Source organism: Scyliorhinus torazame, chromosome 14, assembly GCF_047496885.1.
Source record: "Scyliorhinus torazame isolate Kashiwa2021f chromosome 14, sScyTor2.1, whole genome shotgun sequence".
Lineage (NCBI taxonomy): Eukaryota > Metazoa > Chordata > Chondrichthyes > Carcharhiniformes > Scyliorhinidae > Scyliorhinus > Scyliorhinus torazame.
The window spans coordinates 63,106,305-63,131,308 of NC_092720.1; the positions used below are offsets into that span (position 1 = coordinate 63,106,305).

A 25,004-nucleotide genomic window follows, 5' to 3' on the forward strand; every position below is an offset into this window, starting at 1 on the left:
CGTCGTGTCGCGACAGAAGCTGGGCGTACCTTGTACGATGGGTTTCAAGATGCCCTCGATGTAGCCAGAGAGGTTCTCACACAAGGTCCCATTGCCTGAAACGATAGGGCGGCCTGGTGTGTTGGTCTTATGTATTTTCGGGAGGCAGTAGAGATCTCCAATGCGGGGAGTACGTGGGATGAGAGCACGTAGGGTGCTCTGAAGATCTGGATCCAAGGTCTTGATCCGTCTGTTAAGTGGGTGGATGTGTTCCTTGGTCGGATCTGCGGGTAACTGTCTGTAGTGTTCTTGGTTGTTCAGTTGTCGGTATACTTCTTTGCAGTAGTCCGTTCTGTTCAGTACGACAGTGGCCCCTCCTTTGTCTGCTGGTTTGATGATGATGCTGCGGTTGGTCTTGAGAGCGCGGATGGCATTGCGTTGTGCTTGGGTGACGTTCGGGGCTGTCTTGTGAATGCGACTGATGAATCTGGCATTGACGCGACTCCTGACGGCTTGAGCATACATGTCGAGTCTAAGGCAGCGGTCTTCCGGGGGGTCCAATTCGACTCTTTCCTCTTCGGTTGCCGCACCGCAGATCTCTCGGACTGCTGTTCCGGTTCATTGATAGTCTCCTTGGGTTCGCTGTTGGCCTCTTGGGGTCTGTGGAAGAATTCCCGGAGCCTCATTCGCCTGATGAATTCCTCCGTGTCTGCCGCGAGACTGATGGGGTCCATTTTGGCGGTGGTGCAGAAATTGAGCCCTCTGCTGAGGACTTCGAATTTGTCTGGTTGAAGGGTGTAGTCTGACAAGTTGACAATAGATTTCCCTGTATTGTTTTCTACTGTGGCATGGTTGGCTTGGTTGCTGCCGATGGTGATGCCAAGTTTCTCAAGCTTTCTGTTCTTGGTGTGCATATAGGTGGCATAGTATTGTTGTCTCATCTGTTTGGCGGTGTTCCGCAGCTGGTCTGCTGCGTCCTGAGCGCAAGTTGAGAATATGGCCTCTATCTTGGTTTCCAGGTTGTGTCGTCTGCTGTAGAGCTGGCGGACGAGGTGGTTGAGGAGTGTGAGAGAGGTGCGACGGCAGAGTCTCTCAGCGTAGTCTGTGTTGTAGGTCGACTTGTAGATAACAAAGCTTCCATGGTAGTAAAAGTTTTAATGCGAGAAATTGTTCCTAGATTTGGGATTCCATATCAATTAAGCTCTGATAATGGACCTCATTTTGTGGGACAGATCAATGAGGAATTTTGTACTCAGCTGGGAATAAAACAACAATTACATTGCGCATACCGACCCCAAGCAGCAGGAATGGTAGAAAGGGCTAATCATACATTAAAAACAAAACTGGCAAAACTACAGGCAGAGACTGGAGCCACTTGGCTCAAATTATTGCCTATTGCCCTCTTCCAAATACGTGCAACCCCAGCTGGAAAGACGCGACTGAGTCCCGCTGAAATTTTATACGGAAGACCCTTGCGTACTCCTTGGGATCAAGGGAAACATAAGGAAGTACAGTTTCACCATATGACCACTGAAATGGCCAACTATGTGATAGCCTTGACTAAAGTACTAAAAGGCCTCCATTCACGGGTACGAGCTGCTTATGAGGAGATACCTCCCTTGTCCAGTTCTGTCACTATTAATCCGGGGGAGTATGTTCTGATTCGTAATTGGGTTAGGAAAGGATTAGAACCCCGATGGGAAGGACCACACCAGGTCCTACTCACTACTCCCACTGCTGTAAAAGTGGAAGGCAGAAATGCCTGGATCCACATCCACCATTGTAAGGTTGTGAAAATGCAATAGAGAATAACCCTCTGTTTCGAGCCCTAGGTAATAACTCCGACATCACTTCTAGGATGAGGGCCACACTTATTATCGTAACCCTGCTGGGACTTTTGGAAACTGGAGGAGAGGCAAAGCGAAGAACCTGTGGCCCCAAGGGAAGACGGACTCATCACCTCTGTCGAGGAGACACCTTACAATGCACCAGTCAAGGCCCAGGAGAAGGGCCTTGGAACGCGACCCCTGCGGGCGGATGTTCGGCCTACGTACAACGATGCAATCGGACCATACTCATTAGTGGAGTGACTAAGGGCAACCTAACCTGTCATCAGGTCAACTGTAAATGGGACTATAGCTGCAGAAACAAAAAAAAAAGACTTTACCCTCGGGATGCGTTGAGGGTAAGGCTGCAAAAAAAAAGGGAATTACATGTAAACACGTATCTGTATATGTCATATGTGTACGCAAAGGACATGAATGTTTCTGGTTGCTGGGTATGTACACATATCCCGACCCATGCTAAGGGAGGGATCCCCCTCAGACCTGTTCCGCTTAACCTGTCGGAAACAGTAGAATGGTATATTTACCAGAATGGTACTCGTCAGTCCCCCAGGACTATAAGAATTGCACCTATGGTAAGACACCCAAACGGCGGGGCAACTTCTAGTTTATCGTTTCTCCCCATATCCCCAAGACCTTGGAAAGAGGGGAGCTATCCAATGAACACCTTTGAGATCGGGTACCAACCAAGTTATAACAGATCCCACCAGCCTCCATTTCTTACCCTCACTAATACCACCAACATGGGAAGACCACTGGGAATAATATGTTTAGTAAGGAATGTGGTTAAAGGGATATTTGTAGGTACGAGTCAATGCGAGCACAGATTTCAGTTTTATGGGTGTACACTGGTCGTCCCATATGCAAATGGGACAGGTACCTTCAAGTACTCCTTGATGGCTGAAGGGTTTGATGTGGACAAACTCACTTCGTACAATGGGACGTATTTTATTTGTGGCCACAAGGCATATCCCTGGCTGCCAGAGAATTGGACGGGATCCTGTTATCTGGAGTATGTAGTCCCCTTTATACGCCACCTCGCCAATTTAGGCGACCATTACCAAATGATGAAGCGACAAAAGAGAGAAATAACCAAAACGCAACGATACTTTGGGATCCTGCTTCCCCTATCGGGGTAGCTCTTGCAATGAAGGAAATAAGGAAGATAGCAAAAATCCTGGAGGAGATAGCAAACGATACCACTGAAGCATTGACTGAGATAAATAATGAAATGGTGGCAATAAGAACCGTAGCCCTACAAAACCAAATGGCCCTCGATTACCTCCTTGCAAACAAAGGTGGGACTTGTGCCATGATCGGTTCGGAATGTTCGGATAGTTCGGAGAACATCACTCACCTCGTGGATCATATCCACAAAGAGGTTAAGAAACTGCATGAAACATCAAGGGATGGGTGGTTAGATTGGTTATTTGCCAGATCATGGGGGTCTTACCTGGTGCATGGATTAATAATCCTGGTAGTTGTAATAATTGTAATAATTATGTTTAGCTTCCTAATGAAATGCTTGTATAAAAGTGTCAGTGCAGCAGTAATTTCTCAACAGTAAATGCAGCACCATGAAGTGCGCCTTGAAGAGTTAATGGATGTGAAAGAAAGTGCAGAGGAACGTAAGAAAATGATAGAAGTACAGATAGAATGGGAGAGACTGAGATGATTGGCTATGGATTAGAAGTTATCATGAAATGATAAAAGGGGGAATGAGAATATGGCTCAAGCTATAGAATGTCAAACAGAGTTTTAGTCTGGATCTAGAATCAAGCTTGATGGGAAAATGAAATGTCAAAAAGAACTTTTGGTCTAATGGAATTTATGTTATCTCTTATGTTTTGCGCTAGACAGTTGCAGTAACAAAACACGGCCTTGGGAATCGTTTCTAATTCTACAGATAACTATATTTTAGCTGAGAGCCACAGAATGCTGTATTTCTCAGGCCTCCTCTAAGGGAGCTGTCCTTGGGAAGGAAACATTGTCATTTTATTATATAAGTAATTGTCTGCTGTATTAACTTCAACTTGCATCTGTAGACACTCTGATGTACAGTGCTCAAGTCCCGGCCGTGAATAAACGTACGTTGAAGTAGCTTGGTGTTCGATTGATCATTTCATCCGGACTGAAAAGAAACTAATTCACAGGAGTACATGTGGGAGAAATCTGGGCACCCAATCCACAACTTTAATATTCACTCCCTTCACCACCATCTACAAGATACACTGCAGCGGGCAGCACGGTGGCGCAGTGGATAGCACTGCTGCCTCACGGCGCCGAGGTCCCACGTTCAATCCCATCTCTGGGTCACTGTCCGTGTGGAATTTGCACATTCTCCCCGTGATTGCGTGGGTTTCGCCCCCACAACCCAAAGATGTGCAGGGTAGGTGGATTGGCCACGCTAAATTGCCCCTTAATTGGAAAAAATTAATTGGATACTCTAAATTTTAAGCAACTCATCAAGGCTTCTTCGCCATCACCTTCCAAACCCAGGGCCTCTACTACCTAGCAGACCAAATGCAGCAGATGCATGGGAACACAACCGCCTGCAAATTCGCCTCCCAAGTCACACACTATCCTGCCTTGGAATTATTTCACCAGAGCTCCCTTCCTAACAGCACTATGGGTGCACCTATAGCACATGGACTTCAGTAGCTCAAGAAGGCAGCTCAGCACCACCTTCTCAGGAGTGGATAGGGATGGGAAACAAATATTGGTCAAGCCAGCGATAGCCATATCCTATGAAACAATATTTTTTAAATAAGTGTCATCAAAACTACCAAATTAAATGGATTCACATTTATATATAAATTCTTGTTCTTCATATCTAGATGTTTTTCACATACTAGACCTAAAGTGTCCTGCTCCTTGGTTCCTTGACAAACTGTTCTAGAAAACTACCTTGAGTGCATTTTATTCCACACTAAGGAATGGTCGGGTATTTGTAGAGGTGGATTTCATTCCTTGGCCTAGTTAGCAATTATGGTCTTTTAAGGATAAAAATGCCTGCTGCTGAGCAGATTTCTGTGTTGACCGCATTTTTGTGAAAAGATGTTACCGTATGTTACAAGTTTCATTAGGAATAAAATATTGCTTATCACATTTATCTTTGCCAAGCACCATTAGCCTGTTCATTAAATCTAATAGTATCTTGAACTTAGCCATGGTTGGTCCACTGTAGCTCCTGATCCACCAAATCTCTCAAATTTAAATGCTTATCCATGTGCTTAAATCTTGTCATATGCCTTATGTTGTGGACCAGGGCTTAGAAATTCCAAACTATTATGAAGTTCACCTGACCTATAACTTTTATGTTGAATTTGGCTAAAAGCCTTCACTGCAGGTGTGATTCATCGGACTTCCTAGACACTTTAATCAAAACAAGGTTTATTCTAAGAATGTAATGAACACATATATATCTATAAACACAGCAAGAATTTTTTTATCAATTTCAAACATAAAGACACCACACAGCTACAGTAATCTATGTATATAACACCCAATGAATTCCCCCTTAACTGTTCCAATTCAATAACAAAATCCAATAAACCAACCCCCTTTTCAAGGGCGTGGCCCAGCACACTGCAGTCTCACTTGAATGGGACTGATCCTTGCTCTGAGATTCTGATCCTGTCTCAACCAGCAGATTCATACTCCTTCCGGAAAGCAAACTATATCTTTAAAGTTACCAAGACAGTTTGCCACACCCAATGTGTTTTACTGGAACAGCTTTTAAAATGAAAACATAGAAAGACAGGGGAAAAAACACTTCTTCTGTTGTCCAAAACAGTCAAAGTGAAACCCCCTCTTACCTCACAGCCATAGCCCAGCTCCACCCACAAGATGACATAACTGAAGCCATGTGATAAGATAAAAAACTTTCTTAAAGGGACACTCCCATGACACTTATCAGACCTTTTCTCAGTAGCTTCTAGTTCAGCAACCCATTCCAAAATTACTTCTTTTTCTGGCCTTCATGTGAATCATTCCTCCCTCCCTCCATACCATTGACTGCCATTCCGTTAATCCCTCTGCCACTCCAATTCCTCTCCTTCAAGATCCACCTTAAAACTTACCTCTTTTGACCTGGGATTTTATCCGTCCTCCAAATGTCTCCTTGGCCTGGCATCCATTTTTTTTTCTGATGCCCTCTGTCAATTGCCTTGACAATCTTCTGTTAAAGGTGCTATAGAAATGTAAATAAAATAAACTTTCGCTCATTCATAGAATTCCTACAGTTTGAGGGGGGCGCAGTAGCCCAGTGGTTAGCACTGCTGCCTACGGTGCTGAGGACCCGGGTCACTGTCCGTGTGGAGTTTGCACATTCTCCCTGTGCCTGTGTGCGTATCACCGCACAACCCAAAGATTAACAGGTTAGGTGGACTGGCCACACTAAATTGTCCCTTAATTGGACAATTTAATTGGAAATTTAATCGCTGGCTTTGAAAGCAAACCCAGGCAGGCTAGCAGCACGGTTCGATTCCCGTAACAGACTCCCCGAACAGGCGCCGGAATGTGGCGACTAGGGGCTTTTCACAGTAACTTCATTTGAAGCTTACTTGTGACAATAAGCGATTTTCAAAAGAAATAATTGGTTACTCTAAATTATTTTAAAAATAATTCCTACGGTGCAGAAGGAGGCCATTTGGCCCATTGAATTAGCACCGACCCTCTGAAAGATCACTCTACCTCCGCCCACTCAACGGCCTAGCCTGCAATCCCACCTAACCTGCACATCTGTGGACACTAACGGGAAATTTTAGCGTGGCCAATCCACCTGACCTGCACATCTTTGGACGATGGGCCAAAGCCCGAGCTCCCGGAGGTAACCCCATGCAGACATTGGAGACAGTGCAAACACCACACAGACAGTCACTCAAGGCTTGAATTGAAGCCGGGTCCTTGGCACTGTGAGGCAACAGTGTTAACCACTGTGCACCAAGCAACCCGCACAATCCAGCCGGGGGGGGGGGGGGGGGGGGGGGTGCGGGGGAGAGATGATGTTTTCAAGTTTTGCATAGTCAGAACCTTGCTTCATTTCCTCATTGCCTGTGTATTGCCTGTTTGGTTGGTTGAATGTCTGCAATTCTATCCTTTTTAACACAATCATGACGTTGCAAGATTGTATCCTATTACTTAGAAAATTGTGCAAGGGGAAGCAGTACTCTTTGCCGAAGGCTGCATAATCTATAAAATACAGCAACAAACCGACGATGATTGATGGAAGAGCCAGGTCAATGCGGTCTTTCAGGTTGCTATAATGGGACCTAATGTGGGACAAATTCAGTGGCTTCAGAACTACTAACGTATATGTATCCACATTTATATAGATACTTGTTATTCACATCAAAAATGTTCCTCAATGTTATTATTACTCTGCTACACCCTTGAGTCAAGAACATTCAGATAATATTTGCTGTTTTTTGTAACATGCCATCATAGAACAGACTGGAGGGCAAATATTGCAGTGGACCACATTAAAAACTTGCACATAGTAGTTCAATTTGCAAAGAATACTGGTAACAGAACCATTATGTTAGTTATTTTGTAAGGTCCTGACACCAAAACTAGGCAATCTGGTCACAAGAGGACCATCAGGTAGTTGCAAAAATGTTCCTGCATGTGTTCAGCTTCCGGACCAGGGTGAGTTTCATCAGTGCAACCGAGAAGGTGAATTGATTGCACAGTTTGTAGCTATGCTGAAACCGCTGAACACTGCAAATTCAGTAATGTGTTAAACGATACTGTGATGAATGCAGGATTTTAGGTATATTGGATTTTAAACATTTGGCAATTTAAGGGTTATAAGCCTGGGTTAGAGAGTGTTTGACTGCAAAAGTCATGCTTTTAAAATGATCTTCTTTTGCGAGACCAGAACGCTTTTCGGAGCCAGAGGTGAAATTGACCAGAGTAATGTGTTTTCAGCTTGGGAAAATTATGTAATTGCTGGGTGGAGCTAAGGCATTGAGACATTTTGAGAAAGCTTCTGAGTCCGGTTCCATCCTGTTCCTGTGCTGTAATGTTCTTTGTTCTTTAGGGTTTTGGCCAAGAAAGGTATCATGACCGGTACAGGCTTGGAGGGCCGAAGGGCCTGTTCCTGTGTTCTAGTGTTCTTTGTTCTTTCGGATTTTGCCCAGGGTTAGTATCATGACTGGTACAGGCTTGGAGGGCCGAAGGGCCTGTTCCTGTGCTATATTGCTCTTTGTTCTTTGAGTTCTGACCTGGCTAACACTGAGTCCATAAGTAAGGCAGTTTTCTCTCACAGTTGGATAGTAAAAAGATTAATAGTATTTAAAGCAGTGCAGACTTGTCAGAGGACAAGGGGGAAGTTGAAACAGTTTTTTAAAAAATACATCCAGCCAGAGAGTGTAGATGTTCTAACAGGAGCCAAATCGGTTCTGGAAAGCAAGTATTACTCTGTGCACTTGGAATGTAGAATGGAATAAGAGCTGTAAGTTTTTACTTGCTTGTTGTTCAATTAGGAATAGACATAATAATTAAGGGTATTGTATTTAGTGTATTTAATAGTATTGTTTAAGGGGTCATTGTAAATTATTTTCGGGTGTGAGGTTAAAGAAGTTACTATTGTGTTTATAAACTTTTGTTTTGCAATGCCAAATCTCTATTTCTTCATGAAATCACTCCTGGAGTGAAGTATTCTTTCCACACAGGACTACAAAATAAAATTTGGTGTTTCAGTCCAGTATCCTATCCACAGTTCGGGTCTGGTCTGGGATTGTAATAAAATTGGGGGTTCACCCAGGATCTTAAGTGCAATTCCTTGATTGGCTTGGGATTATAGAATTTAAAGAAAGGGAGTGTGCTTGGTGGCGCAACTGGAAAATATCGCACGAAGGCCCTAGACTCCCAATGGAGTATGTACAAATGGCTAACACCTTGCCCACATTGTGCAACTACAACTTCTTCACCTTACTTACCTTACCACGATGTCTTGATGCATCCCCAGTGGAGGTGGAGGCAGTCTGCTGACTGCTGTCCTGTTGTCTGTGATGACCTTGGGTGGGCTTCCTCTGGACAGCATTTTTCAAAGTACGGTCACACCTCGAGGGTGGGTCGTGGGCGGGTGTCAGAAGGGTTGCGGAGCAGGGCGGTACGTGGCGCAATGGTTAGCACTGGGACTGCGGAGCTGAGGACCCGGGTTCAAAACCCGGCCCTGAGTCACTGTCCGTATGGAGTTTGCACATTCTCCCCGTGTCTGCGTGGGTTTCACCCCCACAACCCAAAGATGTGCAGGTTAGATGGATTGGCCACCATAAATTGCACCTTAATTGGAAAAAGAAATAATTGGGTACTCTAAATTTATTTTTTAAGAAAGAAGGGTTGCGGAGCTAAGAGTCACTGTGTTCTGAATCCATCAGTCGCAAACGCAGTTTCCCAATGTCAGCATTCAGAAGCCTGCAGGGAAAATGCTGCCTAAAATGTCAATTTAGTCCTCTAGAGGGAGTAATAATGACGGATTTCTGGTAAGCGTCGCGGTTCCCCCCCAAAACCATCACCATCAACCCCATCCCGGCAGCGGCTCTGCTTCAAAGATCATGTGCTGTGAAACATTTGGCTGATTCCTCGACCTCTCCTGGCCAAAGCTGCAGCTCAAGAGTTTGCCCACAGGCGGTGCATCTGCACATCCATCCTGCCGACATGGACTCCATGTGCTCTGCCCTTATACAGAATAGTAGTCCGGTGGACGATATCAAGAGGACCATACTCCCCCTCTAGTATAACATCCTGCAGCAGAATGAGACCATCATGCATCAGAAGGATGCACGAGGGACTGACTGCTTCCTTGAGAGGGACGGGCAGTTAGAGTGAGCTTGAGATGCCCACTCCCTCTGGCATTGACACTGATGATCGCCAGCAAGTGCCTCAGCAATGGATTACTGTTCCTGCAGAAATGCAGGACAGATGTCGAGTACCAAGGCCTCCAGGACAGCCACCACCCTACTATTGCTGACCTTGGCGCATTGACAGGTGGGCGCTATCACCTCGGCCTGAAGGGCTCCTCCATCATGCCTTGCAATCTAAGGAGTGCAGCAGACATCCCTTCCTGATGTTTGCAAGCTTGTCTATGTATGAGGCATGACTGAGTCTACATGCTCCTCATCTGCCGGCAAGGTGGCACAGTGGCTAGCACTGTTACCTCACAGCACCAGGGACCAGGGTTCGATTCTGACCTCGGATGACTGTGGAGAAGTATGTGGAGATGAATGTATATGTGGGTGTGGTGGTGTCCCTTGGCCTGCATTAAGTGAAATCCCTGTGGATGTGTGATGGGGCTGAGTGTGCAAGTTGAGAGTGATGAGAAGAGTGAGTTCAACTGACAGAGGGCTGCATTAGCTCAGTGGGCTAGACAGCTGGCTTGTAATGCAGAACAAGGCCAACAGCGCGGGTTCAATTCCCGTACCGGCTGAGAATTCTGAATTCTCCCTATGTGTACCCGAACAGGCGCTGGAATGTGGCGACTAGTGGCTTTTCACAGTAACTTCATTGACGCCTACTTGTGACAATAAAAGATTATTATTATTCTTATGGAGGAGACCATTGATCCTCTTCCAGCACTGGCTGACTAACCCTTTTTGGAGGACATTGGTGCTGACCACCACTGCCACCACCTCCCATGCTGGATTGGTGGCTTTGCTCTACCCAGAACGTAGGTAGAGGACATCGTGGTGGGCCTCCACTGCACGGTGACATTGTTACATTTGAGGGAAGCATGCTTCTTGGCGTTGGCAGCCATCATCATGAAACCCGTGCCTGCTCAATCTTTGCACGAAGTGCCGCAAAATACAGTGAAATTTCCCGTCATTGTTGACGGCGGGGTCGCGCTGCTTTCCCCACTCGATATCAGACATTGCCGATTTCTGGGAGGATTCAATTTCCCGCTCGTGTGGACTCCATAAATCCACAGCCCCCACCCCCCAAACATGTGTATGTTCTTAAACAAACCCTCAATGTTGTTTATCTATGATACTGTATAGAGCAAATTCATTCCATTTGTGGGATGTGACAAAAGGACTTCCTGTCCATTTCTTTATCATGTGAATACTAAAGTCACACATCCTTTTGAAAATCACGGAGTCATTGTCTTGAATTGCCTTATGTTGCTTGTTTAAGAACAATCATTTATTAAACAGATCTAGTCTTCTGTGAACTGGATCCATCTTCAGTGAGGGTAAGACAGTCAAATTTATTTATTGGTAATGTGATATAAAATGTTCAGAAAATGCAATGATGTGTCCGAGCAAGCAGTATAGAGGAGATTGATATTGAAGTGATCGGCACAAATTAAATAACTGCAATTATGTATGGTAGATAGAGTCCAATTGGTTCAGGAAATACATTTCTGTAGAAATGAGAAGTTGTAAATGGTGGAATTCTGAATTTAAAAAAGCATATTTAAAATATTTAGCAAGCCGATTATTATTGGAAAGAAAAATACATCTTAATTATTCTGGTACAACCAGTTATAATAAAGAGCCCAACCTCTCAGGTGCTTGTTATGTTGTTGTGCATTTTCAAACCTTATGTTCTCATTCCAGCACGGTAGCATAGTGGTTAGCACAATTGCTTCACAGTCCCAGGTTCGATTCCCGGCTTGGGTCACTGTCTGTGCGGAGTCTGCACATTCTCCCTGTGTGTGCATGGGTTTCCTCCGGGTGCTCCAGTTTCCTCCCACAGTCCAAAGATGTGCGGGTTAGGTGGATTGGCCATGCTAAATTGCCCATAGTGTCCAAAATTGTCCTTAGTGTTGGGTGGGGTTACTGGGTTATGGGGATAGGGTGGAGGTGTGGACCTTGGGTAGGGTGCTCTTTCCAAGAGCCGGTGCAGACTCGATGGGTCAAATGGCCTCCTTCTGCATTGTAAATTCTATGATCAATTCTATGATTCCCTTTAACACATGGAAAAAGCCTGGTTACAAACATTATTAAAAAAACATTTGTTCCAATGTTCTCCGTGCAATTCAGCTTAGGGTGGTGTGATTGTATTATTGGACTAGAACACTAGAATTGTTAGTTGATTGCTTTTAGAGTTTGGGAAGACTAGCGAGTTCCCCCTGCCACAAACATAGTGGCACGAGCATTGTGTCCCTTCCACTACTTTGTCTGCGATCAGGCAATCAGTACAAATGTGACCTGAACCTAGCTTCATCTTTCCTATCCGTGTAGTTCAGTTCCAAAGCAGATACAACGTTTATCCAACTGGCCCATTGTGACGAATATAAAATAAGGTTCAACAAAATGGCCAGAATTCATCATCAATAGAGGCTCCTTCATTAAATGTTTTTAAGATAAAGATAGATAGTTTTTTGAAGAATAAAGGGATTAAGGGTTATGGTGTTCGGGCCGGAAAGTGGAGCTGAGTCCGCAAAAGATCAGCCATGATCTCATTGAATGGTGGAGCAGGCACGAGGGGCCAGATGGCCTACTCCTGCTCCTAGTTCTTATGGTCTTATACTAAAATCTAAATTAGATGATTTTTTTTTGATGGAAATTATGCAATTCTGTACCGAGAATGTGTGTGGGAGGAATTATCCTTTATTCTACTGGAGGAGAAGCATTATAAGAAGTTGAACACTTCAAAAGTTGGTACAGTTTCAAAAACTGGAGCCAATATTGACAAATCTACACCACATTCAAAGAGAAATGATCCAAAGAACAAAGAACAAAGAAATGTACAGCACAGGAACAGGCCCTTCGGCCCTCCAAGCCCGTGCCGACCATACTGCCCGACTAAACTACAATCTTCTACACTTCCTGGGTCCGTATCCTTCTATTCCCATCCTATTCATATATTTGTCAAGATGCCCCTTAAATGTCCCTATCGTCCCTGCCTCCACTACCTCCTCCGGTAGTGAGTTCCAGGCACCCACTACCCTCTGCGTAAAAAACTTGCCTCGTACATCTACTCTAAACTTTGCCCCTCTCACCTTAAACCTATGCCCCCTAGTAATTGATCCAATGGACGTGTTGATCATGGGTTCGTCAAACTACATCTATCCAGGCTTAACTATATGGAAATAGGTGTTGACTATCAATTAGCCCCATTATGGGGAACACCTTCTACCAAGTGGACTTTCATTCCTTTGATGTCTATTCTCCACTTACATTACAATTTGCAAATAATCATTATCAATAGTAGAAATATTTTGTTAGGACCATTAAGAAAAACATTTATTTCATATTTGTGGAAGGCATATTTTGTGGCAATCGCAATTTTTATGGTTCCGGATTTAGATTGACTCAAGTTTAGTTTTTTTTCACTCAATATGCATTAATCTTTTCAATTTGATGGTATTTAACCTCTTTAATTCCTCAACTGAAAATGTTCAAATTTTGCGTTTGACTTGTTACAATTCTGCATAAGTGCAGTAAGCTGAAGTCATTACTCTATCCGTGTAACAACAAAAATGTACTAAAAAATTCTCAACTTTTGAAATAAAATTTGATCTTTACTGAGGCAATCTTACTGGAACATTATCATGTCCATTCTATCTGCAGGTGAAATGATGACAGCACAGTACCTGTATATCTTTGTGAGTTTGCAGATAATCAGCCAATGTTTCAGCTGTCCTGAGGAATGTCATTGCTACACTACTATCGCTGAATGTGGAAATGGAAGGGGAAAAATACTCACAGAAGTACCTGCAATGTTGCCGACAAATCTAACTGTGCTAAAAATTGTAAACACAAAGATAACCAAGCTAGAAAGGAACAGCTTTGCAGGTCATAGATTTTTAAAACAGCTTGTGCTGAATGGAAGTCTCCTGACTTCTGTCTCTGAAGGAACTTTCAATAATCTTTACCATCTTCGTTCACTTATGTTAGCAAATAGTTCATTGGAAGTACTGCCTTCTGGAGTTCTTGACAAACTGGTTAATCTTGAACAATTTTATTTAATTACGAGCAACCTTATCAAAATAGACCCTGGTCTATTTGATAATCTTACAAAACTTGAAGAACTTTATTTATATCGAAACAAATTACAAACCCTTCCAAATGGCATTTTTGACCATCTTGGGAGTCTTACTAAATTGCATTTAGGGGGGAACATACTCGGTGCCCTTCCAGAAAACATATTTGACAAGCTAAGGAATCTTCAAATTCTTAGACTATATGGAAATAGACTTACTGATATTCCTTCAAGCCTCTTTGATAAACTATTAAATCTTACTGAGCTTTTACTTGATATTAATGATATTGTACATATATCTAGTGATGCCTTTTCTCAATTGCAGAACCTGAATAAATTATCTATTTCCAAAAACAGATTAGTTAAACTGCCACCAAGAATTTTTCATAACTTACCCTACCTGAAGGTATTGTCAATTTATTCTAATGAACTAGTGCAAATTTCAGACAGCACATTTGGTAAAATGAAGAATCTGGAGAAATTATTTTTATATGATAATCGGCTTGTCACTCTTCCAGATAATGTGTTCAGTAATTTGACAAATTTAAAATGGTTGGCCTTGAACCAAAACAACATTTTCTTCCTCTCAAAGAATACGTTTAGTGGCCTTAATAACCTTCAAAAGCTTTTGCTTGAGGAAAACCAACTTTCTGTTTTAAGTGAGGGCATATTTAGTAACCTTTGGAAACTGGAGTACCTCTCGTTATTTTCCAACCAACTTCACTGTCTTGCTGGAAACATTTTCAATAACTTGACTAACCTGGACACCATTCGATTACAGAAGAACAGGTTGCAAAATGTCCCACAAGGACTGTTTGATTTCTTACCAAATTTAGAGACAGTTCAGTTGCACAACAATAGTTGGAACTGCGACTGTTGTATTTCTTATTTAAAACATTGGATTCTGGGAAATCAGAAGACTGTAACTCAGCTTGATGAAATAATTTGTGAAACTCCAGTCGTTTTTTATGGCCTGCCTATCCGAACATTGAATGATAGCCAACTGAGCTGCAATTTTTCCGTGCATCCCATCCTGCCAACAAACCCAACCTCCAAAACAACACAGCTCACAATGGATTCCGCCTCACTGACCAGTATTACTGCACAATTGGAGGCTCACCTTCATACAGCCAAGAATCTAACAGAACAGCATTGCTCTGGGTGTTCGGCACAATCAGACACATTGCAGGCATGGAATGTGACTGATGCATCCATTCATAGAGCTACAGATTCTACCCCCGTCATCAGGGAAAACACTCCTACTGAGACCATGAACTTTACAACACTGGGTGATCCTTCTTCAGCCCCTGTAACCGACAGCTACTCAACACCTAGAACAATGTTTCATAATGCAAGAATAAGAAATATTAAGAATCTGGGACATGCAAATATTCCATGCAAAGTCATTTTGTTTCTATATATAATTCTGGGTGCGATACAGTTATTCCTTTTAATTATTGTTTTGTCTATTCTGTTTGCTAGTCGAAAAATGTTGTTTCATCAGATGAATGCATTCACTGTACCAGTTGTTCTTTTGAGGCTTTCTGAACAGGGTGTAATAGGATAGATTTTCCAGGGTATGAATGAGGCATAAATTAATAGGCATTTGGGTGAAGAATTCATATAATAAGCCTCCACCATATTGCAAATCATGGCAGGTGATGGACACAGAGAGCTCCTTCCTTTAACAGCCAGTTATAACTTCACTTAAATGTCAATATCATTTCTTGTTTGAGGTGTGGGAAATTCACTCCTTTTAAGTTTCATTGACATATAGGTGACAATGGTTGCCAAATTTCATGAGCTAAGTGTAAGTAGTTTAAATTGCCCGCTGTCAATTCGATCCTTAATGCTTTTTTCGCTGGTGTTTAAAGCATCTTGCTGGAGCTTTTCTGCAAGAATTTCCTTTCATCCACTTAAAATGACGAAAAATTTTGTGCCATTGGTTTTGGAACTGCTGTTTTATTTTCTCTAGAAATTTTGAACTCTTCTGTATTAATGAAGGAGAAGAATATAATGCAGGAATGTTAAGCAGTCACAATACAGAGGAATTGCAGAATGGTTACAAAACAGACCCATTGTGCCATGCGGGATCTCTGCTGGAGCAATTTAGATAGTAATGCTCCCCTGCCCTTTTCCGATAGCCTTGCAAATATTTTCCCTTGGGTACTTATCCAAAACCCTTTGAAAGCCGTAATTGAATCTGCAATTTGCTGTCTTAAACAACTTATCCTCATGTCACCATTATTATTTTTGCTAATCAATTTAAAATCTGTGTCCTCTGGTTCTTGAATCTTCTGCCAATGGAATAGTTGCTCTACCTACTCTGCCTAGACCCCTCATGATTTTGAACATCTTCACCCTTCGCCTTCTGAACCTTCTCCTTTCTAAAAAGGACAACCCCAGCTTCTCCAACTCTATCTGAATACCCCATCCCTGGAAACAAGCTCACAAATCTTTTACTTTGCAGTCCAATTGTAAATTTACGTAATGGGAAATTTGTGGAATAACAAAAAAGAAAAGGCAACTTAGCTAAAGGCGATAAATTACAGTAGCCAAAAATTGTAACGTGCTGAGTGGTTTCAAAGGCAGAAGATGTGCATGATGCCAGCAGCCAGGAAGACAAACTTGTGTTAATGTAGCACCTTTTGTGACCACGTCCCATAGCTCCTTACAGCCAGTGAAGTGTTTTTGAATTGCAGTCACTGTTGTAATGTAGGAGACACAGCCTTCACTTTACTCCCAGCTAACCCCCACAAACAGAAATGTGATAGTGACCAAATCGTCGGTTTTTGTAATGTAGATTGTTTGATGGAGAAATTTTCACCAGGAAACCAAGAATATCTCCCCTTGTGGTAGCGCAGCCTCGAAGGGGGTGGGCCTCACGGACCATGTGACCAGCTCAGGAACAAGTGAACCCCGCCAATAGGGAGTTTGCGCAGGGACCTGGGAGCAGGATCCCGGGCAGTGTGGACCAGGGAGCCAAAGACCTGTGTACTTTACTGCCTTTGCCTTTCATCATTGTTGACTACTTTGTTAACTACTGGAAGCTTCCAGTGTATGTATCGTGACCTCTCCTTGGAAATAGCCATATCTGAGAGGACAGTTGGGACCTTAGTTAAGTCTGATCCAAAATAAATCATCCCCACCAATACTGCACTTCATCAGTGACGAATGTGATATAAAATAATTGTTTTAGAGATATTAGTTACTGTAATGTAGAGATAGGCCAGTCTCATTTTGGTGAGTTCACAGACAAAGGATTTCAGAACGCATGGCAAAGCAAGGAGGAGGTGTGTCCAGCAAAGGAGGAGAAAAGGATGCTGGGTAATAGGGGGCCAGAGGAAGGGATGAGAAGTGAGCCAATCAGGATGTATGGCCAGGTCAGGAGGGGTATAGGATGACCTATGGGAATCGTGTATGTGAAACTTGATGCCATTTGAATCTATTTGCAGAAATCCCTTTGTCTCCTTCTTCATTCATTTTCCAAGGGTCTAGGAGACTAGTCCTGTGCCTCTGTGAAATGAATCAGGCTTGCAAGTCAAATAAAATAACTAATGCTGTACCTGCAAATCCATCTCAACTTTTATTGAGGCCAGACTGACGGGTAAAGAAATTTATGTTTTGTCATCAGTACTACATAGGAATGTGAACCTTGATTTTCGTGCTTAGGTCCTGGAATGTTTCTTGAACCCACAATGTTTAGAAACAGAAACAAGAGCACTACTAAATGAACCATGACTATATAATTACTGTAGCATAATAAATTCCATTAATTGAATTAGGTAGCTGTGTAGGCCCTGCTTCTTGTCTGAATGAAGTTTGAGACCCAGCAGCTACAAAGGACCACAGTTAGGGACTGGTTTAGCACAGGGCTAAATCGCTGGCTTTGAAAGCAGACCAAGACAGGCCAGCAGCACGGTTCAATTCCCATACCAGCCTCCCCGAACAGGTGCCGTAATGTGACGACTCGGGGCTTTTCACAGTAACTTGTGACAATAAGCGATTTTCATTTCATTTCATTTCAGTTATCCGTTATTACACTCTGAATGGTGGATAAGACAGTGTTACAGCCGCCTCGATATTTCATCTCTCAACCTTATCCTTTCCTGTTGAATGGGTGCAATTTTCATTATCACTACTCATTCTCAGTCCCTTCATCCCAGCTCTCATCCATACCCTGTCAACAGCTGAAATATGCTTTTTATATTGTGGTGACCAGCGCAGTATAACGCATTGTACACGTGGCTGCAGCAATAATTTATAAAGTTAACCTAACTTCAGCTCGATATTAAGCTTTTAACACCTCCTAATATCTGCCAGGTATTGCTGTGATAACTTCAGCTATTGTTAATCAGGATTCCAGACCTCCTTCATATTCCATTTTATTTTCTCAACCTTTCTCAACCTCGCCCAGGGCTGTTGGTAGCACTGCTGCCTCACGACGACGAGGACCTGGGTTCGATCCCGGCCCCGGGTCACTGTCCGTGTAGACTTTGCACATTCTCCCCATGTCTGCATGAGTTTCACCCCCAAAATCTAAAGATGTGCAGGGTAGGGTAGGTGGAATGGCCACACTAAATTGCCCCTTAATTGGAAACAAAAAGAATAGGGCACCTCAAATTTAAAAAAAACCTTGCCCCTCCCTTGAGATGTGGTGATCCTCGGGTGAAATCACCACCAGTCAGCTCTCCCCCTCAAAGGGAAAGCAACCTATAGTCATCTGGGACTATGGCAACTTCAATTCATCCATGTATGGTTTTATAATAAGTAGGTACCCAGTAACAGTAATCAGGCCAGAGTGGCCTCCTCATCTAGTTTTGATCTCCTTTGAGGGTCTGAGAGGTCTTTTACACTTCCTCCCCCGAACGTACAAATTACTTTAGCTTTTAAATCCTTATTTTTTGCCGCTCCCAGTTGATTGGGACCATGTTAACTTGACAGACCAAGACATTCCACTATATCAGGCATTGTCAAACTCAGGGGCACGACGGGTGGGTTGCGGACGGGTGTCGGGAGGGTCGCAAATTCGCGCGCAACAGCTGCAGCAGCCAGCTTTTAATAATGCTGGCTGCGAGCGACTTTCAAAATAGCCAGGGACAGATTTTTAAAAATTCGGCCGTACTGCGCATGCGCACCGATGATCGGGCACGCATGCGCAGTGCGGCCGCATTTTTTTTTATATGGTCGCAGACTTTCTTTTTCAAGTTCGGAGGGGACAAAGGGATCATTGGGGCCAAAGGGACCCAAAACCATTTCCTCCATTTTTGTCAGCGACAAACAAGGTAAGAGAAAATGGTGGGTTGCGCAGGTCGGCCGGCGTGGGCCGCAAAGGCCGGCTGGGTTGGGTCCCGAAGGTTGGCCGGTTGGTAAAAATGGTTCCCCGGAAATTTTTTTTGAAAAACACTGCACTATATAGTCTGGCCTAAGCCTTTTGAATCATTCTGCGTGCAATGTCAACATGAGTATTCAATGTCCCATGCTGAAAGATCATTAACCATAGGAAGAAGGCCCAGTTAATGAAATACCTTTGCTTGCTTTAGAGGCAGATAACAGACTTCCATTGACAAATGTTCTTCTAAGCACCCCATTAAACTATTGCATTAACCATCCTGTCTACAACTTCAGGATGTCATAAGCAGATACAATTAACTTACATTGCATTTACTCAACTGCCATAAATGACACTGCTGTCATCTACTGTTACATTGACCAATTACATATACTCTGGACACAATACAACTTCATTGCTGCCAAATGTTATTTCCTTAACTGTAATGGTTATCTGTCAGATGTTTAGCATCCATTGTTTTCCCTCGGGGAAATGGTAGTGATTTATATCTTATCCAAGGGCTTCCTGCTCCAATAGCAAGAGTGTGCGGTGCTTTGTGCCCAGCCTCTTCAGATTGAGGTTGCACTAAAGCTTTGTATATTGGGTGCAAAAGCAGTACATCGCCTAACCCCGAAATGTGCTCACTCTAAGCAATTGTCCTGTACTATTGCAATCAGCCTGTTCATTATAATGTGCTAGCCAGTTTAGAAGTCATTTTATGCCTGATGTAAATGCTTAATTTAGATCCAAATGAATTAAACGTTCGTTTATATAACGCTTTGATTAAAATGAGCAATGTGCTGTTTGATTGTGTTGCTTTATTTGAAATGGTTTAATAAATATGTGCTAAATGGTATATAAGGGTGTCCTTTATGTTCATACATACAGCATTTCTGCACAGATCCCTCAAGGACAATCCACTGCGGTCGCCACCTGAGCAGTGTTGGCCTTGATGCCACACATTGCTTGCCAAATCTCCTGCACCTGTAGCCTCTGGGACTCCTCCAAACAGCTATGGATCTGCTGGAGTGTCGCTGACATCTTCTTAACGTTCAGTTTCCTGTTTTTAGCCTCTCCCAGTATTCACTGGCCTCGTTACGCTTGAGCGCGGGTGTAACGAGGCTGGAAGATTGTCCCAAAGTCCCCAAGCAAGTGCATTTAGCTGTGTGTTTCCTGGCACTTACAGTGTTCAAAAACTCGCGTTGAGTAAGGGGCCTGAACAGGGAGCACGCGGCCGAGGCTGCACATAGCCCCGTTTTGTACAGTGGGGAGCTCGCTTGCTGGAACTCCCCAGTGTAATGAAAAATTGGGACGCATTTTTAAATGGCGCCCTGATCTCTGAGGTCCCAGAAACAATCCTCGACCCCCCCCCAGCCCAAAAACACTATGGGAGGACCCCGGCTGCCCCCCATACCTATCTCCCAACACCCATGGCGGGCCTGATCACGCGTGCAAAGAATTGCCAGATGGGCACCTTGGCAATGCCAACCTCGGCAGCTTGGCAATGCCAGGGACCCTCCCATATTGCATTCGATCTGCGGGGAGGTCAGGGATTGTTTCGGGGGCCATGGAGATTTAAAATTGGGGTACCATTCTCTTGCTACAATGGCGGGTTCCAGCGTGCGTTGCTCCCCACTGTCGAAACGGGGCTAGGTGCGGCCTTGGCTGTGCATTCCCTGCTGAAACCCCTTATTCAACACGTGTTGTGTTGAATAGCCATGTGTTTCTCAGCAGTGCGAATGCCGGGAAACACGTAGCCAAACGCGATCGCTCGGGGACTTTGTTCTTTTTTGGGAAAATCGTGCCTGGTGTTTTGGCATTTTGGGCAAAGATTTTGAGGCAGGAAGTGACACATCTGTCAAAATGATGCAGTGGATTTTTGTGAACTTGGTTATTTACTATTTCACTTTTGCATATAGAACATTTATATAATAAATTTACAATAGGTAATTCATAAAGTTTGTTCATAATATAGTAAAACTCCTATTTTATGGGCGTGGCTTTCTGGCCACGTTGCGCTCTTACAACACGGCCGGTGAATGGCGGCAGAGGCCCCCCGCGGGCCTCCCGCAGGCCTACTGGCAGCTTCCGCGCCTCGTGGAATGCACCCGCGCATCATGGGATGCACCCAAGCTCCGTGAGGCATTGGAATGGGAACTCCATCATGGAGCGTGACCAAACGGCCTTCACTGAAGTAGGTCTTAAACCTACTTAAGGTCTACCTACCCGGGATGTACCAGTACCCCTCGATTCACCGGCCACCACAGCGAGCCAGGCACCAATCAGTGCTGGTCCACAAGAACGTGGATGGGGCGGGGCGGAGCGGCACTCAGGGAGCCTCCCGTGCCATTGGAGGCCCCTGCATGGTCAGGGATAGTGGAACGTGGGCACCTTGGCACTGCCAACTTGGCACTGCCAAGGTGGCTATGTGGCACTGCCAAGCTGGCTGGAGCACTTCCTGGGTGCCAGGGTGGCAATGCCAAGATTCAGGGTCAGAGGTGGGTCATGCCCATGAAATGAGGGTGGAAGGCGTTTTGAAGGGTGGGGGAGTGCAGGGCAGGTAGGTAGGGGCCTCTGGGAGGTTAGGGGAGTGATGGGTGGGTTCCTGGAAGGGAGGGCGTGCTGTAAGGGGGTTTGGGGGGGCATATGTGGGCGAAACCATTGAAACACCCCACGGCCCAAAAAAGTGACTAATTGTCATTGAGCAGCAGTGGGGCACTCGCCGGCAGAGCTGGCTCGAAAACCCACCACAAATTAACTTAGAATATTTTTCAACAGGTTTGTTTCAAACACTAGCTTTCGGAGCACTGCTCCTTCCTCAGGTGAATGAAGAGGTATGTTCCAGAAACATATATATATATATATATATATATATATATAGACAAAGTCAAAGATGCAAAACAATGCTTTGAATGTGAGCGTTTGCAGGTAATTAAGTCTTTACGGATCCAGAGATAGGGGTAACCCCAGGTTAAAGAGGTGTGAATTGTCTCAAGCCAGGACAGTTGGTCGGATTTCGCAAGCCCAGGCCAGATGGTGGGGGGTGAATGTAATGCGCCATGAATCCAAGGTCCCGGTTGAGGCCGTACCCACGTGTGCGGAGCTTGGCTATAGGTTTCTGCTCTGCGATTCTGTGTTGTCGTGCGTCCTGAAGGCCGCCGTGGAGAACGCCGGCATCTACACATCATAGAATATTTTTGGGAGAATCAGGCTCCTAATGATTTTATTGGCAGTCCCTTAGCAGTGCCAACCTGGCAGTGCCCCTGCCAGCTGGCAATGCTGCCTGGATGGTACCAAGGTGGCACTGCCAGGGTGGCATGCTTGTACTGTCAGGCTGCAGTGCCAGGGTGTGAGGCTGGCAGTGTCAGGCACCACCATGCCATAAGGACATCCAGCTGGGGGCCTCCAAACCCCTTGGAGACCACGAGTGCTGCTCTATCTGATCCCCGTTTGTGGAGACCAGTTCCAATAGGAGCACACTGAGGTTTCCGAGGTGAAGGGATTGAATCTCAAAGCCTCAGATACCTCGGGAATCTGCACATTAGAGCGAGGCTTACTGCCTCGCTCTAATATGCAGATTTGCTAAAGTGTGATCCCACCCATTGTGGGTGGGGTTCCCCTTGCAACATAGAATCATAGAATCATAGAATTTACAGTGCAGAAGGAGACCATTCGGCCCATCGGGCCTGCACCGGCTCTTGGAAAGAGCACCCCACTTAAGCCCACACCTATCCCAGTAAACCAGTAATCCCACCTTAGCTAAGGGCAATTTAGCGTGGCCAATCCACCTAACCTGCACATCTTTGGTCTGTGGGAGGAAACCGGAGCCCCCAGGGGAAACCCACGCACACACGGGGAGAACGTGCAGACTCCGCACAGACAGTGACCCAAGCTAGGAATCGAACCTGGGACCCTGGAGCTGTGAAGCAACTGTGCTCACCACTATGCTACCGTGCTCACGAGGTGTTGCGAGCCAGGTAAATTCCGGGAGTGGGGTCTCCTGGCTGTCGTGATATTCATATAAACATATCATGATGCAATCACACACACACACTGATGGACAGATCAACGGACCAATCAACACACACGCAACAACACAGCCAATCACCAGTGAGAGCACACGCACTATGAAACAAGGAACACCACAGTTCCCGTTCATTCCAGCAGGAGATAGCTCAGAGCACAGAGCTCACAGCGCGCCACTCAGACATACACCATGTGCTGAGTTCCTCTCTAAGATAGTGTTAGGGCTGGATCCACAGGTTAACGGGTAAAGTACGAACCACAGCCATGAGTTAACAGAATTTGCTATCAAGAGTAATAAAACAGAGTTGTACCATCTACAACCGCGTTGGTTCATTTGTATAGCGGAACACCCAACACGACACCGGCTTTACCGGCCACGCTGCGCCTCGGCAAGATTCTTTTCCGACGCACTGAGGCCAGGGACCACGCAGGTAGAATTTTTTTTTGCACTGGGGAACTGAACCCAGAGATGGGGCTGCCATTTGAAAGGGTGACCCGATCTTTATGTGAGCTTGCGGCCCCCCCCCCCAACCCATGGGCAATGTCACCCCCCCCACACACACAAATGGGCACTACCCCACGCTCCCCAAGTGAGGACACCCTGCTATGGGGCCCCTGGGAGCTCACCTCTTCAGGCCTCCACAAGCTCCCTTACAGCACCCCTTCCCTTCCAGGAGCCCCACCCATCAACCCTCCAACCTCCTGGAGGCCCCTACTTACCTGCCGTACACATCCCCCACCCCTCAGAAACCTCCTCCACCTTCTTGTCATGGGCAAGGGCCACCTCGCCCCCTGGCCCTTGGTAGTGCGACCTGACAACTGGACACCCTTACACTGCCACCCTGGCATGCAGGCAGTGCTTCTGCCATCCTGGCACCTTGGCAGTGCCAGTGCCCACATTCCAGGGGGAGGACCAGGGAGCCACCCTGCACTGACCTTGACCAGGCAGCAGTCTCCGATGGCCTCGGAGACCCCTCCCGGGTGCCATTCTGCCTGGTCCACTTTTGTGTGGACTAGTACTGAACGCCGCCCAGCTGCAGCCTCTCTGGTGAGGCCGGTAGAGCCCGCATTGCCAGTGGATAACGGGTGAGTTTGGTGCGTGCCGTTTTGTCACGACCCTTGCGGCTGTGTTTCAGATTTTGATCCCACGTGTGGCTTGGGTGAATCCCCCGAGGCGCGAAAACTGTTGGGAAGCCCGTGAGAGTGCTCTCCCAGCATTCACCGGCTCACAGCGCTCAAGGGAGAGTGCTACGTGGCCGGCGGATCATACCCAGAGCTTCATTAAATAGCGGTGGGGAACTCGCCGGCAGAGCCGACAGGAAACTCCCTGGAACAACCAGAGAAAGGTGCCCCAGGTTAATTTGTGGCGGGGTTTTCAGGCAGTTTCCCACCGATTCTGCCGGCGAGTTCCCCACCGCTATTCAATGACACTTAGTCACTTTTTGGGCCCTGGAGAGTTTCTCACCAGTTTAGGTCACATTTAGAGTTTGTTTTAGCACTGGGGAGCTGAACTCAAAGATCAGGCCACCATTTTGAAAGGGTGCCCCGATCTCTGTGAGCTTGTGGGTCCCCCACATCCCCACCCATGGGCAATGTCACCCCCCACACAGATGGACACTACCCTACACCGCCCAAGTGAGGACACCGTGCTATTGGGTCCCTGGGGGTCCCCCCTCTTCAGACTCCCCCAAGCCCCCTGACAGCAGCCCCCTCCCTTCTAGAACCCCCACCCATCACCCCCACAAACTCCCGGAAGCTCCTACTTACCTCTCCTGCACTCACCCACCTTTCAAACCGCCCTCCACTCTCATTTTATGGGCATGGCCCCCCTTGGCCCCTGGCCCTTTCACTGCCACCCTGGCACCCAGGCAGAGCTCCTGCTCGCTTGG

The 25,004-nt window shown here is 45.5% G+C and overlaps 1 protein-coding gene across 1 annotated transcript in view; it reads left to right on the forward strand.

The window, feature by feature from the left end:
* Positions 1-10,952: 10,952 nt before the first annotated feature.
* Positions 10,953-25,004, forward strand: part of LOC140389031 (uncharacterized) — a 101,869-nt gene continuing 87,817 nt past the window's right edge. The window contains exons 1-2 of the mRNA XM_072473197.1: positions 10,953-11,019; positions 13,346-15,310. Coding sequence (XP_072329298.1) covers positions 13,351-15,310 — 1,960 coding nt within the window. The 5' untranslated portion in view covers positions 10,953-11,019; positions 13,346-13,350. The remainder of the gene's footprint in view (positions 11,020-13,345; positions 15,311-25,004) is intronic.